At 37.9% G+C, this 18,149-nt stretch overlaps 1 protein-coding gene across 1 annotated transcript in view; it reads right to left on the bottom strand.

Moving 5' to 3' along the window:
- Window positions 1-13,633, bottom strand: part of LOC150083044 (guanine nucleotide-binding protein subunit gamma-e-like) — a 79,904-nt gene extending 66,271 nt beyond the window's left edge. The window contains exon 1 of the mRNA XM_090377753.1: window positions 13,498-13,633. Coding sequence (XP_090233879.1) covers window positions 13,498-13,586 — 89 coding nt within the window. The 5' untranslated portion in view covers window positions 13,587-13,633. The remainder of the gene's footprint in view (window positions 1-13,497) is intronic.
- Between the last annotated feature and the right edge of the window lie 4,516 nt (window positions 13,634-18,149).

The following is an 18,149-nucleotide window of genomic DNA, read 5'->3' as shown; positions in this document are numbered from 1 at the left end:
GTCACTTACTATGTCACTGGAGCTAGAAGAAAACCTGGAAGACAACGACGGAGATGGATGGATGAAATTCACGAGTTCGTGGGTAGTAAATGGATGACCATTGCACAAAACGGAAAGTTGCTGGAGAGAGGCCTTCATCCTGCAGTGAATTGAAAATGGCTGATGATGATGATACGTCACTGGTTATAAGTATCGATCTATAGTGAGGCTTTTCACGCTGAATATGACACGAGACCTATTTTCAACCTTCTTTTTCATGTCATTCATTGTCTCCACATACAAATTCGCCCTTCCCTCTGTTGCATTTGAATTCTTTTACTTTAACAATGCTTAACTAATTAATGGGCCTCATTTGATGAAAGTAATTCAACCCTTGCTGAAATATGAAAAACAAACCGCTTAACTAAAAGTGCGCGTGTGTGTGTCTTTTTTTTTTAACATTTACAGCAATTTCGTGATCACTTGAATTAATTATGCGAACAGTTTCCGACTCTCCGATGCGAGGGCTTTCGTGGCAGGGTGCGTTGAGGCAGACATAATTAAGTAGTGAGAATATTTCAGCAAGGAATGACCTGACAACGCCGTATGATTTCCATCTCATCTAGAAGGCGCATTTCACGAGAGAAAAATTATACCTGACAGAACAACAGAAGAGTAATAATAAAGTCTCATTTCAGTTCCCCTTCCTTCGGGATATTATTAACGTGGGTAACATTCATAAACAGCTGCCGTTGATTAAACAATCGTAAAGTCGCCTTTTGGAATTCGAAATAAATTCAGGTTTCCCCATCATTATGATTCACATGGATTTTAATTTTCTTTTTCTTTCTAGTGCTCTGTTTACATCCACGTTTCAATGTTGTGCTGCTTTTTAAATAAGAGCATCTTTGGAAGAGATTCCAACACGCATCAAAGTAGATGTGGCAGTGATTGTGCCCATAATGCATTAAATTTATGATCTTATTGACAGTTCACTAGCTCTTCTTGTCCTTGCGCTATGTAATGTCTGTTGTATATTTTTACTATGCGCAATAAAGATTATTATTATGTGACTGGTTGGTATTGAATAGATTACCGATACATCTTCAGTGACTTTCACAATGAGTGATATACCATGGTCCCCAAAAACTTGTTCTTTTTGTGCCATCTCACTCGTAATCCCAGGGCTCAAAACCCTCATGCTGGAAGCTCTTGAGCCATAAGAACTCTTATCTCCGGTGCCTTTAGTGTCTTAGTGACCACTTCACGTATGTTGTTAACTAATATGGATGGCTCATGCCTTGTCACACAACAAGGTCAGGGGTTATATTGGACCTTGAGGAACCCGAAGGTATTTTTTGGACTACTGTCATGGATTTCTTTTCCTGGATAGCTCAGTATCAGTACCATTTCCAATGGCAACTGAATAAAACTTCGTCAATCCATTTCTTGGCATGTTGCAAGCATTCTGTGCAAATGGCTTCACTGTTGCTGAATCGTTTAGCTATCGCCGTCTCTGTTATATGCTTAGTGATGCCATCTGGTGTGTTTCGAACATTTAAAATATGGTTCTAAATGTCATCATCTGGACATTATTACTAGTTTTAAGTATGCATTGATTCTCTCCATTTAGGAGATAATGGTTGTTTAAACGTGTTAACTTTTTTAGGTACCGCTCTTTCTGTTTATAAACTCACAAACAAGAGCACAATGAAGAGTAATTTTATACTTAATTAATAACTTCCATGATCTGAGAATACTATTTAAACATTAAAGTGTAAAAAGTGTAGAAATTAAACAAACCCAGGAGTAGTTTATGAACTTGGGGAGGGGGATTAGAGGACGAGAAAAAGACAGAATTACAATACATAAAGACATGTAGTTCAAGAAGGACACCTGGTGTTAGGTCTACTCTACGATTTATTGTAATTTTGCAAGTAGAGAGAAGGCGGTCATTATTCCCCTGTATAAGAGACAATGTGCGACTACACTGAGAGCACTGTTTGCAGGTGTGGAGGTCGTACCTAAAGAAATATCGTACTTGGTGGGGAGGGAATTTGATTGAAGTATAATAAGAACCGTTTTAGAGAGTTACAGTGTAACTCTGTAAAACGGTTCCTCTCCTAGCCAACCCTTTTGTCCATCATCATCAGTAGAAGTATCTGCTCTGCCTGGTACATTAGGGATCGTTACCTAAAGATGACAACAGTTTTGTGTATAGAACGGGCTCAGACTCCATTCATCCATTGCAAATAAAGGACGCAGTATTCGTAGTCCAACAAAAGCAGACAGCGAGTCTACAGTGAGAAAACAATTATGGTGAATTCGGTTACAGTCCATTAATTTTAATGAAGACAAATGTAGTCTTTTAATTGTTAGTGACCGTAGTCAGAACGTAAAGTAAAGGCCGGAGTCTGACAGTTGTGAAGGACGAACTGGGATTGTGTGGAATAAAAGCATAATTACGGAAACCGCTTCAATAGCAATAATACAGTCAGTTCTACTCTTGTTGCCTTCACTACTTCTCTGCAAGTTGTACTTAAGTGCAGACACACAAAGGAATCGCAGACGGAAACCGGTATTCTAATAAGCATGACGAGGTTACAGAATCGAACATTAGCGAGTCTCTTTTTAAGTATTGCGTTAGCTCTTACTGTCGAATGCATATTTGCTACGAAAAAACGAAGAATGGAGCCAGAGTTTTTTTTTTTATGTTTTTAAACTATTGAGAAGACAGTTTTCATTTCATTACCGCATTGCATGCTGATGATGATAGTAAAAAACTCCAAAAAACAATGTGTAGATATTTCATAGCAATCTGCGCTTTTTAGATTGGTTGCCCAGAATTGCTATAAAACAATTCTGGTTGCCCAATTCTGGGAAACCAGAACTGTTTTATAGCAATGAATATGAGACGTATAAAATCATTTGATTGCAAAGTACTGTAGAGTTTTTCGTAAATTAAAGAGGAACTTCTTTTTTCTGTTTCAAAGGAGAACAGTTAATTGCCAGTTAGCTCATCAACACTTTATTGCAGATAATGAAAAATGTAGTAGTGTTTGATCAAAGCCTGGAACTTCACGAAGCATTTACGACCAGGGCAGAGTTGACTGGTCCTAAGATTGCGTTTTAGATGTCTTCTCTCTTACTGTACTAAGGTTTTCCTGTAGAAGAAAAACCTGAACTTCCGCATACACCCAATTTTCATATAATTAACTCTTAAGCACGAGCGCACAGGAAACAGTTACGGTTAAATTCGCATACATCGTCAAACGGCATATGTAATGAGGATAGCTTTTTGTTTTTAGCATTTAGAATCATTTCTGTTTACAACGCTTGAAAGGCCATGAAGCCGTCGGTTCTGTTTCATAAATTTTTCATGAGTGGCAAACACCTGTCTGTTAAGTGTTGCTTCTCCTCTCGTGTATAAATCACATTATAATTAGTGTCCCAAATTCTGTGAGCATCTGATCGTTAATCTTCGTGTTCTTGATCGCGAATTCACTGAAACTAGTCTAATGAGGCAGATCTCCATGCTCTCAGTGTGATAGTTCAAAATTGGCTCAGTTGGAATGCCGACCGAAATAAATTTATAAATAATAAATTTGAGAGTAAATAGCAAGAAAAAATATAGAAACCAAACATTCTAAATAGATTTCATTACAATTCCATTCATACGATAATGGCAGTAATTAATGGAACGAAGTGTGTGAGGAAGCTTTAGCAAGAGGAGTCTTAAGAAAGCTGCTGTTTTAAGACTTATTTGGAGTTTTCTTAGCATATGAAACAAGAAAAACATTAAGATTAAATGTAAATTTCCAATTCATGGCAGAGAATGAAACGGGAAGAAGTTAAATGGTACATAACCATTAGAAATTAATTCCTCGGCGGCTGGTATTTGTGTGCCAGTGTGAAAATACCGAACTGGTAATGGTGTTTATTTATGCAAATATTAACGGTTATATTGTACCGTATCTCCATGGCTTGACTTATTAGTCAGATAATATACCAGTAAAGTTAAGAATAACGCTAAATTATAAACAGATAGACACGTATATAAGCTAATCTGGATTATAAAACGACAAATTGAGTCAGTATCAGCAAGCAACTCTTAATTACATACAAGATTGATGTATAACGCAGTCATAAAATCAAGAGACCACACTCTGGAAAAGTCATCGGCTTCGAATATATCGGACATGTAGGTATTGGATCATCGTGTTAAACTTGTCTTTTGTATCGTAGTAACAACCATTCTGTCCGAAAATTGGGAATTAAACCACAGGAATCCCAAATCAAAACAGAGAGCCTGGCCCTTTTGGCAAAGCTTATAGCAATTGTAATAGATTCTTCAAACGGCAGCCGACATATCCCCAATCTTGACCGAAACCACATTGAGGCAGAATTCTCTCTACAGAACCCATCTCAGGATTAATATATCAAGCGCAAAATGCTTCTCAAGTCACTGATAAATATGATATTGTGGAAGTGGACAGTGTGAATAAGTTTAAGAATAATTATACAAATTATTAGAGGGAATGGAGAAATGTGTTTTTTTTTTGTTGTTTTTTTTTTTTTTTTTTTTCGCTGATGTTGTATAAGCTTCAGTATTAAAAAAAAAAAATCACTAATGGATTTTTCGCTTCTTATGCCTTTGCTACTGAAGGAGGAAGCCCTGATACTGCTGAAGAGAGCCAATTACCATTGATTATATTAGTATAGGAAAATGATGCGAAAGCTTCGCATAATTTTCAAATATTAATATAATCAATGGTAATTGGTTCTCTTCAGCAGTATCAGGGCTTCCTCCTTCAGTAGCAAAGGCATAAGAAGCGAAAAAAATCAATTTAGACATTTCGAAACTGAAATGAACACATGACCTTAAAACATTACCTGAAAATGATCCCCTTAGTCAATAAAAGTTTAAATGGCATACTCATGTTTGTACTGCATTGTGATTTATAACACTGAAAATCACGAAGCATAAGAGACTGGAGAGATTCAACCTGCCTGAAACAGGGAAAAGAGGTTCGACTGGAAAAAATGAAGTACCAAAGATAAATGTACCATGAATGTTAGAAAACGATTTGCAGATTTTCAGTTTTTATATCCGTATTTTATGCTCGCATATGAATTTTTTCGCAGTCTTCATATGTACAAGAGACAGAACTAGCTTAATCCCATGACATTAGTATTAGTAGTGACAAACGATTCAAGAAAGCAAGCTTATATACCGTCACCAAAAACTTTTCACATGACCTGCCCATCTCATTCCAATAGTTTGTTCTTTCTTTAATTTATTCGAACTATCCACTTCCACAACACCAGATGGGATTTTGTTTCTATAATCGGCCACCCGCTTACTGAAGGAAACTTCTGCACATGTGTTCTTCAAACAGGCTTCCCCAGTTTGAATTTATGCCTCCTCATGTATGTAAACTGAACAAAAGGAAGAATGTCATCATCATTGAACTTGCTCAATCCGTTCAAAGCTTTAAACAACACAATCTGATCACGTGCAGGTGCCTACTCTGCAGCCGCTGCAATCTGCAGAACTGAAGCCTCCCTTGGTAAGACCATCCTTTTGTTCCCTTCACAATCTCATTGCCCTTCTTACAACCGTTCCAGCAGGTCTACATCCTTCCTAAAATGTGGCCTTCACTTATATGCAGTACTCAAGATGCGGCCAAATCATTGGCTTATACAATGGAATAATCACCTCCTATACCTGCTGACAAAAATTATTATATATCATTGACAAAACCACACGAGCTGTCCTTGCAGCCTGTCTGCACTCTCAGAGAATGGGAACTGCATATTTGATTGCGCAATTATTCGCAGGTATTTTTCATTTTCCACTACCCTCAGTGTAGTACCACACAGTTAGTTAATCTGGAGTTACTGCTAATCATCTGTGCATCTACTTCCATTGTTACTGCATCATGATATATAATCAGATTGGCCAGACAAAATCGAAACTTAACAAATCCATGCTGTGACTGAAGTATAACTGCAATCCCGTCTGCATTATTTCTTTAACCAGTGATTCCATTAATTTCCCTGGAACAGGAGTTGAGCTGACAGGTCTGTAATTACTAATGTGTCACCTTTTCGTCCTCCTTTGTGAATTGCGGATACATTCGCACATCTCCAGTTCACAAGGATGAATCCTTAGATGCTCTGATCATTATGACTAATGGTTTGCTTAGCTCCTTTCTGCCTCCCTTAGTATAATTGGATAGATCCCATCCATTTCTTGTACCTTTTTTATGTTCGTCTTCAACAAGTTCTCTTCCGCTTTTGATTTCAGTTATTACAAAATCATTCAGCTTCCTTTTAAAATTTGAATGTAGATTTCAGTTTTTCAGCAACCTGAACAGAATCATTAACTGTTGATGATTCTGTATAGGATCATAAACAGTTAAACCATTAGGTAGTGGACATTTTTGATTCATCCTTTCCTTCTACTCTTTGCGTACGTGAAGAAGGCTGCTGTTTTTCTTTTTTTGCATTCTTTATCAAAGACTCTCATAATTTGCCTCATCTTGCTTACCCTTCGTGACTTGATTGCAGACTAGTTTATATTTACCATAGGATTCTGTATCACCTGATAATTTATACATCCCATGCATTTTTCTTCTGGTATTAGCTATATTCGTGTTCCTTGTAAAGATGCTCACGCCTTTGCTATATCAAACAAGACAGAAATAAATAATAATAATTAAAAACAAACTTCCCGTGTGATTCCCACCTCACGTACTTACCTGTCTAGCTGACTTTTGAATTTCTCCCAAGCTGTCAGCCTCAACCACCTATGGCAATAATTTCTAATTCCAGTAATTAAGAACTCTCTGGCAAATGAAAAGGAAATTAAAGTGGTAGGGTGGCCTTCGAAGAAATTAATTTTAAAGTGGCTTGAATAATTGAACATACATGAAATATAAAGCGTATTTCATTATTTTGAAACCTTAAAAGGAAAATAAAAGGTTTATCTATGGAATTTCTTTTGAAATCAAGAATGAGATGACACGATTATTTAATATGAATATTAGTGATTTAAAATATCGTTGACTGAGGTTAGTCACCTCCTTTGTTAAAACTACACTGCTCGACAAAATTAAGAGAACAAAGTGTTTTTCATGAATATTTCTTTGTGAACAGTATTACCAACGAATATTTGATATAAAAGGCATGCAAATTCCGAGTATCCAACAGAAATTAACTAGGATATGTCTGCCAGGGACAAAAGTAGATGACGTTGTAGAGCAGATATCATTTTAAGGGCACGAATGGCGATATTGTTGTACATATTGGCGCTAATGATATTAAGAGTAGGAGATATGCGGATTTACTTAACAAGTATAAGCCAATGTGGAAAATAAGTCACGAGTTAGGGATTTAGAGTTAAATTTGAAAGTGTCTGCAATTCTGCCCAGATATGATAGGAGGGAGTATATGATGAGAACCTTGTCGATCAATTCGGTCCTGGCGATAATGTGTAAGGCTCTTGGGGCAGAATTTTTTTTTATAATGGTTTGTGCGTGTTAACAGGAGAGACTGTTTTTACAGGGATGGGATACGCTTGAATGAAAGGGGTGCTGCAAGAATATTTTCTGATGCTGTTGAGGCAGTGATAGGTGGGTTGGAAACGCTAGCTTGGGAGGGTGGTGTACACAAACTACTAGTTTGACTAGAGCCGCGGGCAGAAGTGCAAGTGATTCTTGCATTGCTGCTATTGGTACATGCAGCAGCCTGGGAAATCAAGGTGTCTGGGTTTAGAGGTCGAACTGTGGGTCACCATGGAACAAATGGATACATGTGCTGCGTTAGGGTAACTGAGAGTAAGAACGCGTGCATGTATACTTGCACGTACATTAATGTTAGGAGCATTGTAAATTAATTTCATGAATTTGGAACGGGTGCAGAGAAGGGCATCCAGGCTGGTGAAGGAGGAAAAAAAAGGGTTCTCTTACCTATAAAGGCGTCTTCAGTTCTGCAAATAGCAGGGTCTCGAGGCCACGCACCTGAGCGAAGAGCTGATTGAGGTGCCATTACTACTAAATCGATCTACTACATTACAGAACCGCACATTATGCAAATTATTCATGCCTATAAAAACACTGGTTGGAACCACATAACTTCATTCCCATATTTTGGCTTCCTCAGTGGGATAGCCACATCTCCAGTACTTAGGATGGCAAGTCATCGTTATTTAAATGATTCTTTGAGATGGCGGGACGTTGGACGACTTGAAGCCGGCTAGTTGAAGGCGGAGGTGGCATATTGGCTTAATGTATCACGCAGTGTCGTCTCGGGGCACAACACAATATACAGCACATGACCCCCACACACACTTCAGATCTCTGGCCCCGATACAATGTACACTCGCGGAGATGGGACAAATCCCAGGAGCCGTTAGACACTAACATACCTTACACCTTACCTTATAGAAGCAGTTTCAGGAAACAAGAACCATAACACGAAAAACTGGTCAAGGTCGCCCGAGGGCTACGTCAACCAGAAGAGACTGCTATCTGACTCTAACAGCAAGGCAGAACCCTATGATGTCCTGTAATCAACTGTCGTTTGAGGTTGCTGCGTCACAGATGAAAAGATTTTCAATAGGACTGTGTTAAGAAGGCTCAATTCAAGTGGACTCTACACAGGAGCTCGTCGAAACTGGTGCCATGAACATGTGTTCTGTTAATATTGACGAGCAGCGTACCTGTGGATACTACATTCAGCACGAAAGTTTTCTTGATAGGTAGTACACTTAAATATGTTTACTGATTGAGGTTACGCCGGTTTTTTTTTTTTTTTTGCTTGCTTTAAGACACCATAGTGTATATTATAGATAATCAAAACAATTGATACTTTCATCCATATAATATTATTTTCAGTTGTAATGAGATGCAGAAGGTTAAGGGTTTCTATACGTCCTCTATAATACTGAAGACGGAGTTGCTGTTCTATTGAATTTGCAAAAATAAAAAAAAAAATAGATTAACAGTAATGGATACCAATAAATATGTAGTCCTCTAGTTCTTATTTTATTTTTATTTTCGTTGCCTTTTGTTTATCAAAGATACTTGTTAACACTATTACTTTTGTCCATAAATTTTTCCATAAAGTATTCATCTTTTTATTTGATATGGAAACTATTGAATATAGTACCCTCAAAAACGGATATATCCATACAGTTTATATTTTCGATTAACATTGAAATTAACGATTTTAAATGCTAATCGAAAACGTGACTTTTTACTACCAAAGAATGCTTAATCTATTGGAAAATATAGAAGGAAAGGAAGGGGGGAAATATAGAAGGAAGACATCTTCACAAAAACACTGAATTTGCTCGGAATAGTAAGTCTCAAACACCAGCAAAAGAATCTTCCTTTTAAAGAGAACCTTGACCTTAGAATGAATGAAACTGCTTTTACTGTAGCTGAAAAGCGGTCGTAATAGCACCCACCAGCTATACTCAGCAATTCCCGGATGTGAGCTAAATAAAGATGGAAACAAAAATGCTCGACAGCTTCCTCGTCAGCCTGTAGTAGGAAACAGTGCCATTTTTTTTTTGATTAATTCCGAATAGGACGTCCAAACTGGGTAGGCAGCGGGCATAAACAGTCTTATTCTACGTCAGTTTCGTGCTTTTGAAATGACTAAACTGCTAACAAAATCTCTCTCCTCTTAACATTTCCAAACTACAGCAAAATCAGGTTAAAATGCATTTGCGTTATCGATCGTATAGCGAACAAAAGCTCATCGTTTAGTTTGCATATCACCTTCTAATATCTGTCGCATTGTCTCTGTGTCTTCTGTGTAATCGGCATTTCGCTCGAAGGAACACACAACTGGACGCTCTTGTTTTATGTAGTTGACAAAGCGAGACTAATAGCATACAATGAGGTTTACCCAACGTTATACAGAAAATTCCCGGATATGAGTTAAACTAAATACAGATTAGCTGTGTCGCATGGTCGCGCAGAATAAACTACGTGGCACGAATTTCATTCATTGCTCTTTCATCATCGGCGCGTGGGTTTTGGCAATTAGAAACTTGGCTCGAGGAGAGACTACGAGGCAAAGGAATTATTTGCTGTCATTTCAGGACTTCTGTGAAAAATGTTGTTCTTTTATTGTTAAACAGATCAGATGTGATTTTATATATTTCACTAAAGTATATCAAGATTAATAGGTAGCTATTGATAAATAAAAATTATAAAAGACATTAAAAAAAAAAAGCTTTACAGCTTATAAAATGTCTTTTTCGGCCCTTCTCTGAATATATAAATGGACATTTACATTAAAGTGACTATAATTTTTCCCATTGGGAACTTTGTGGCTTCCAGTTCTTAAAAAAAATAAATAAAAAAATAAATAAATAAAAAAAATATATATATACACATTATGTATGAAAACATCGGATATACTGGACTATGAACTACTTCATACCTTGTACTGGTAGTGCTTCCCCTCTCCCAAATAACTTTTTAGTGTCCCAACAACATTCCACTAATGCAGTTGATGTGTTATTGGTGCTCGTTAGAGTGTTATTTTTGTCCCACTGAGGGTGTAAATGATATATCTGTTTGCTAAAGAAACTAAATTACTCTCCGGTGTCTCATCAGCACGGTGAATTACGAGTCAGGGCGCATCGGACGATTTTGTTATCCAACTTCCAGCAACTTTGCAATTTATTTAATCAAGTTGTGTCCCTGTCAGGCAATCGGTCTCCAGGTTATGAACATGTCGGTTGACAGAACGCAATCTGTCTTCGACGTCTTCAATTTTGTCTTTAACGCTCGCAGCAATAAACACATCCGCCCGTTCTCTATTGAAATGAGACAAGCGGGTTTATTTTTCTCTGGTTATTGTGCGACGTCGGCTAGAAGTAAGAACCGTTGTACAGATCCCTTTCTTTGAGGCTTCAGTTCGTCTGAAGTGAGTGAGAAAATGCATGCTGTTCGAAGACAGATTATTTTTAAATTCGTGGATGGTTAAATGCGCGTGTTTTTTAAGCCAAGACTATTTTTTTTTCCCGAAAATAAGCAGGTAAGGCCACGAAACGAAAAAATTAACAATCTGAGGCGAGGCATGCCGAGCCGGACTTTGGGGCTGGCGAAAAGGCAAGTCGGGGTATCCGGTATCATCAGTATATCGTCATGATTTTGCCAAACCACATTAACTGGCTCACTATAACTAAAGGTAGTCGATATGCCAAAGAATCCACTGTTTTTCGTGCATTTGTTTTCCTGTACGGCGTATGTGTGTGTGTTCACGGGTCCATTTCCACTTTATGTGGACTGAAAGAACAGGAATAACTCACTAGAGTGGGAGGAACCTTACTTCTCTGTTCGAGAATACTGCATGTGTTCCGAGGCAGGTGTGTACTGTGCCCACGAGATGAAGAGCTTTTGCTGCCATAGCAACCAGACTAAACTACTTTATAAATAAGAAGGGGAAAAAGTACAAAGAATGCAATCCTAGTTGGTAATACGGTGTACAGAAACTGGAACAGCTCAATCGGTATGGACGTTGCAGCATTGTTTCTATCTGTTAAGCCACTAGCGTCAAAATTATGTTTCAGTTTTGAGAATAATCTGGTTCATTTTTTTATCTGCCGTCTTTCTTTCATCTTTTGAATCTGTAAACAAAGACGCCATGTTACCTTTCCTTTTAATAACAGTAAGAATATTCTCCCCCCCCCTTCTGGGTCCACCCTGGAAATATTCAAATGCATAAGTCTGTTGATGGAAGCTTAATAAACCTTTTGTAAATCTCTGTTTTATTGATAGCATTGGAGTATTTGCTAAATCGGAAACGCATCCAAGATCAGTTCCAAAATGTCTTGTATTGAAGGAGATATTTATCAATTATTCTCCCGAGTTACATCCAAGGATTCACCTAGAAGATGAATGGATCATGACTAACTAATTATCATTTTGATGCATTTCAGAAGGTTCCAATCATAGTTGTCATCAAATACGGAATAAAGTAATCAGTAAATAATCTCATCCGAATTACTGGAAATAAACTTTAGCATGACGAGGAGAGGAGAGAATAAAACGCTCACTAAAAAACGCTTATATGCGATGTACGTACAACTGAAAAAGTTTATTTACTGCTTTTAAAACTTAATCATGAAAAAAAAAAAAAAAGTTTCCAACAGTAATAAAATTTTAGTTCAGTGGAAGTCTAAACTTAAGGAGTAGTATTTCAGTTGGTCTCACAGACGTACAGATTTATCAAACGTAAGGTACAGTGTAACAAGAAATTTTATTCACTGAGATCACTTGTGTTTATCAAAAATATTTTGCCCGCAAAGGAATCTATTTTTTTAATCTGTCATATATTTAAGTAAATTAATTAATTAGGCCTACAGAACTGCTAACAAATTAAAGTGCTGTTCTGATTTCTCCTATATTTGGCAGTGTTTCATTTTCAGCGTTGGTCTTTATGATTTAATTCAAAAGAATTATTTTATTTGATACAAAAATGGGTGCTTTTGTATCAAGACAATTTCCTAGACTTTCAAGAAAGGATCGTAAAAGTATAGGAAAGCGTGACTGACTGACTGTTTCGAGATATTTCCGACAGAGCGCGTTGTTTCTCAAAACATCACCTAGCGGAGTGGCTAGCAATATCTTTTTTTAAGATGAAGTAGTTCAACTTTTTACCTGAAGGATTCGCCAGAGGGCATCTTCGACTTTTCCCGGAATTAATAAGATACAATGCTATCCGCCTCTTATCTAAATTATCGACTTTGTGTCAAGTGAAGTTCTTTGGCACAGATCAATATTACGCTGCTTAGAATATACTCCAAGAAGCAGTGTTATCTGTTTCAGTCAGGTACGTCAAGATTGTGTAGATCAATTACCCTTTCATTAGGACAGCCAGTGCGTGAAAAACAGCTACTTATAACTTGAAGCTTTTGATAGTAATGACAACGAAGACAGAGAGAGGGTGAACAATTAAGTAGAGGAGGCGTATATGAGCTATGGTAAGGGAAAGTAAAGGTCATTCACATCATCTTAAATTAGAAATGGCGGGCGCTTCACGTTTTTAAGTATATTCGTACGCAGCATAAAGGAGCCGTTATTTATATCCTCGGCTCAATTACACTACAGTAATGAAATGGCGTCCCCATTTTTATTTCTTTTATCTCTGTCCCTTCAATGGTTGAATCGGTTTCCTGTTTATCAACCCCACCCCCACTGACCTACCCTCGTAACTCAGAATTCTCTTGCATATTATCACCATACTGGCCTTTCACCTTCTGTATAAATAATTTTGAAGGTTGCCAAAATTATTTAAGAATCCTACACACACAGAGTATAAAACCTGAGGGCCGCGTGCCTTAAGAAGATGTTTTTCCCCCTCTCCTTTTCATGTCAACAGCAAACTGCGCTTGCGCTCTTCGGATGGTTTTAAGAAAACATTAGGAACGAAGCCGGCTGCTTCGAAACGGTACTGCTAGATTAGTAGTAGCGAGTGAAGAAAGATACTCACGCCTGTATCGACTTCGACAGCGGCCATCTCTCCATCTGTGCTTGGTATCGCATGTTTTCAATCTGCTTCTTCAGCGTGTCCTTGTCCATCGCCACTGACACACAGATCACTAACGGCGCTCAGACAAGCTCCCGATTAAATAACGACTTTTCGGTGTAGGTGGCGCTGCGTCTCTCCCTCTTTCCTCGAGCTCCGCAAGCTCGTCGTCTTTCAATCAGCAGGCGATGCATGATGCGATCGCCAAAACGGCCACTTCCTCAGGCATGAGACGCTACCTCCCTGGGCCAGACTGGGAGGTTTGCTGGTTAAGAAATCGATACAGTCTGTTTAGAGTTGGCTGGGATGTGGCGAAAGCCAGTTAAGAAAGAATCGGAAAAAAGAACAAAAAAAAAAAAAAAAAAAACACCAATACAGGTGAAGTTTAGAATGATGGGTTCACATACAGGTTCCATCCAGCCTTTGGAGGAGGGCCACAGGCTTATGTCTGACAGCAGATATGTGGGAACGAGAAGTAAAATGGAATTTTACCATGGAAACAACACGCGAAAATTAGCGCGCACTTCACCTGAGTGTGTGAGCTGAAGAATGCTTGAATGCGAAATTTTCAAATGAAGTAGAATTCAAGTGCGAATGCATTCCAGGCGCAGACTTCACTTAAAAAATACGGTTCGAGTTCCGATCTAAACGTTTAATTAATTTAAATATTTAACCAAAATTATTTACATTTATTAAAATTTTTATTTATTAATTAAAATCCTGGTAAAACGTATTTTATTTTGCAAATGAAGCAAAGTATATATTTGGTACATGAATTCAGTAAGGTATGATTTTGAAAAGAATTGGCAACTTCCTTGAAAATCATCTTTCAGAAATTCAGCAATGGGTTTTTTCAGGACTGACCCAAAGGAAATCAAACCACGGCTCATCAGTCTCTGAATTTTGATCAATTTCTTTGAAAAAATATGACCTCCCACTGAGACCAACTTTCGACTGATCACTGAAGACCACATCAGGATGCTCTGAGATATTTTCGATGGATTCATACGAAGTCACCGATATCTCTTCTGGTTTGATTTGGTTATGGCTGTACAACAAGTCACCATCTTAATGTTGCACTCTACCTCTCCAAAGTTAGTGGAAAATTCTGCGCTTAAATCACTTGTGTGGACTTAGGAATAGCAGTCATGGAGGTGTTTCTATCATTCAAGGTCCCTTTGCAGGTATGTTAACTGCTGGCCCATTAACTGTGACCATGAATTAGTGGGCATACATGGTGGTACTATGTAGTTTGTCTGGTCTTGCGCTTTTCTTTCTGTAATCGAGTGGCTAATTATAAAGGAGAAACGAGACTTGTGTGTATATTCAAGCTTGGGTAGTTCAGCGCAGGAAGTAATTTTATTAAGAAGATAAGTTAGCGGAAGCTGAACACAATGTCTAAAAAATCATGATGTTCTCCTGATAATATTTAAACTTTCCCGAAGCATGATCATTAAAAAATGAAAAAATCTAACGGAAGGTAATTATGAATTGGCGTCAATCCTAATAAAACTTCCTTGTCACAGCTAAGTATTTAATCTACATAGTTGTGAGGCACTGGGTTGACTGTTCAGTTATATTGGAGTCATGATTGTTACATCTTGGTGCCTAGGAGATACAGGTTTAATGTAATGTCCTCGCAATCAAGAATGTGACTTACTGCTACTGCTAAATGGTATTAATTATGTGATTGGATGCGTAACCTTTCTGTTCTTCAGTCCGTACTACAATGAAGTTGAAGTTGATACGAGCTTTTATCAATTATTTAAGCGGTTCTTATGATGATAACAGTATTTAGAAGCACATAAGCAAGTGTAAAGTGGTGTATAGTAACACGTTTGAAAGATAACAAGCAATTGCCATTTCTGCTCTGATTAATAGCAAATAACTCGTGTTTTATTATTTAGTAAACTGTTAACAAAAAGACCAGCTCTTTCATATGCGTACTGTTTAAACCGAGACATTTCTCTTTCTACGAATCGGACCTATTGCCCATTCATTCATCTAATTAACGCATGACAGCAAACATAATATCCATCTTCAGTTTTGCAGCGCTTCAGAAGAAAAAGATGGGTAGGAAAAAAATAATAATCAAGGGATTTCTGATTTTCTAAGAATAATCTTTCTGAAAGTGCCAAATATAAAATTTCGTGAAAGACCCTCCACTGAGAGTCGAGTTTTCAGATACGAACATGGAGAAGAGAGTATGCACTTTGCATATATGCGATCGCGCTTAAAAATGGCTCTGAAGTGTCAGTGGTAAAAAACAAACATGTACCCAGTATGAGTACCGCCATATATGCCCACTAATTCATGACAAGACTGTAATGCCCGCTGTAATGACTGTATATGCCACGTAATTCATGACAAGACCATGTATGCCCACTAATTCATAGACAAGACTCCAGTAAAAATTCACACCATCATGTGTTAGTTAAAGGAAAGTCTTGTCTCACCAACTTGACCTTCTGCTCCTATGCTTATCTTTGGTGACACTCCGATTTCTAGGCAAAATGATATATCTCTTTTGGGGATTACCCTGACTTCTAATCTCTCTTGGCACAAGCACATTACAAATATTGCTTCCTCTGCATCTAAAAAAACTTGGTTTTCTCTTTCGCTCCCGGCGTTAGTTTTCTTCCAAACAGCTGCTCACTCTGTACAAATCGCAAATCCGCTCTACCATGGAATATTGTTCGCAAATCTGGGGAACAAAATCTCTCTCAGACTTCTTGATTCCGTTCAGAAGAGGGCAGTTAAGTTAATTAATGATTCATCTCTAACAGAGTCTCTGCACTCGCTGTCTCATAGGCGTACTGTTTCTGCTGCATGCCTCTTCTACAGATACTTCCATGGGCACTGTTCTTCTGAATTGGCTTCTATAATTCCCGCTCTCTCTTTCAAAACAGTCCGAACACGTGCAGCATCCAACATCCATTTACTGTCCAACTTCAGACTCACAGAACCAAGTTTTCATTTTCCTTGTTTATACATTCAGCTGCCGTTTTCTGAAACAACCTTCCTTCATACGTATTTCCTGAAAAATTTCAGTTTACAGAAGTTCAAGTCCAATGTCAACAAATATCTTCTTTCTTCTTCTCAACCTCCAACTCATGCACAGTACTAAGTACTATAGGTTCTAATACCTGTTGTGTTTGGGGTTCTCATAAGGGAAAAAAAAACCTCTCGAGGTATTATGTAAGTACTGCTAATCCAAAGTCAACTCTGTGTGTATATATTGGGAATCCACGTCCCATTTCAGTGATTCTTCAGAGGATGCGATGAGGAATCACAACGACCTCCAGCATGAATTTATTTTTTCCAGAGTTTGATATTAGAATTCTTCAGTTTTGTTACATGCATCTCTCTCTCTCTCTCTCTCTCTCTCTCTCTCTCTCTCTCTCTCTCTCTCTCTCTCTCTCTCTCTCCCCCCCCCCCCACAATTACCATTCATATTTCTAAATGCACAGTTTTGAAAGAATACGATTGATTCCGATATCACTGGCCTAGTCTCTTCCGAACCCATATGTCAAGTGTTTATCAATCACAGCGTTTTAGAAGAATGCGGCCTGGTTTTAAGTAATTGTTTGCCATTTCTTAAGCAGTTACAACTGAAGTCTGTTTCATGTTACGTACTTTGATGAATTACAATAACGGCAAACACAAGTAGGTCGTAGAAGCAGAGCAGCCAAGACATTACAGAAAAACAAAAAGGCAGTCCAGAAACTGAGAAAGTGGAGAATTAGGGAACTGTATTTTGTATTTTTTTTTCTGAATCTGCAAACAAGAGAGAGAGAGAGATAGAGAAAGCGCTGTAACCACTGCCTAACATAGCCCGTAGTTAGCCGATCTCATGCGGAGGGACCAGGGGTTTATGCCATGAGTTATTCCGCGTTTTTCAGACGTGTATCTTTTCACAACTTTTTGGAAACGACTGGGTTCGAATCCCACCAAGACGGCAGAATTTTTTATAGACATTTCTCACTCCGTGACGAATTTGTCGGTGTTAAGCATCCCCCCCCCTCTCCAAGAACGGGTTTTTCATGCCGGGAAACTGACCATAAAATACAATTCATAAACACAATATGATGACTTCTCTTAGCCCTCATCTGGGCGTGTGATTTTATTCGCTCATTCTTAAAAGAAGAATGAATAAAAAATTTTTTTATAAGCCCTATCATATCTACGATGCGCATTCAACTATAAATGGGAGTCCAAATTCACAGTCTTTAATAAACCGAGCGAAGGGGGAACCGTAAATAAATATGTAAGTTAAAATATTTACTGTTTAATAAGGTTCAAATTTATTGACTTTAATTATATTAAAATAATTTAAATAAATTACAATCGTAAAGAGATTATGTGAAATTGTTTTCCTTATATTCCTTATGGTGAGTGATTTAAAGGGTCTGATTTTGTTATCTTTAACTTGTCGCCAGTGATCAGAAAAAGCCAGTTAGCCAGTTTGGCGCACGCCCGTCTTGCAAGTCACTGTGTTTAATGTTGTGCTTCGACTAGCGCAGTTGACCACTCACTTTCATAATGTGAAACTTTCATAATTTCTAAACAATTCTTCCATTGGAGGTTATCTTATTATTAGTTAACTGTGCTGGAAA

Source organism: Mastigoproctus giganteus, chromosome 7 (genome assembly GCF_048544385.1).
Source record: "Mastigoproctus giganteus isolate SK-2022 chromosome 7, ASM4854438v1, whole genome shotgun sequence".
NCBI lineage: Eukaryota > Metazoa > Arthropoda > Arachnida > Uropygi > Thelyphonidae > Mastigoproctus > Mastigoproctus giganteus.
The sequence above is the reverse complement of the archived record's forward strand: the minus strand, read 5'-3'. Positions and strand labels throughout refer to the sequence as shown.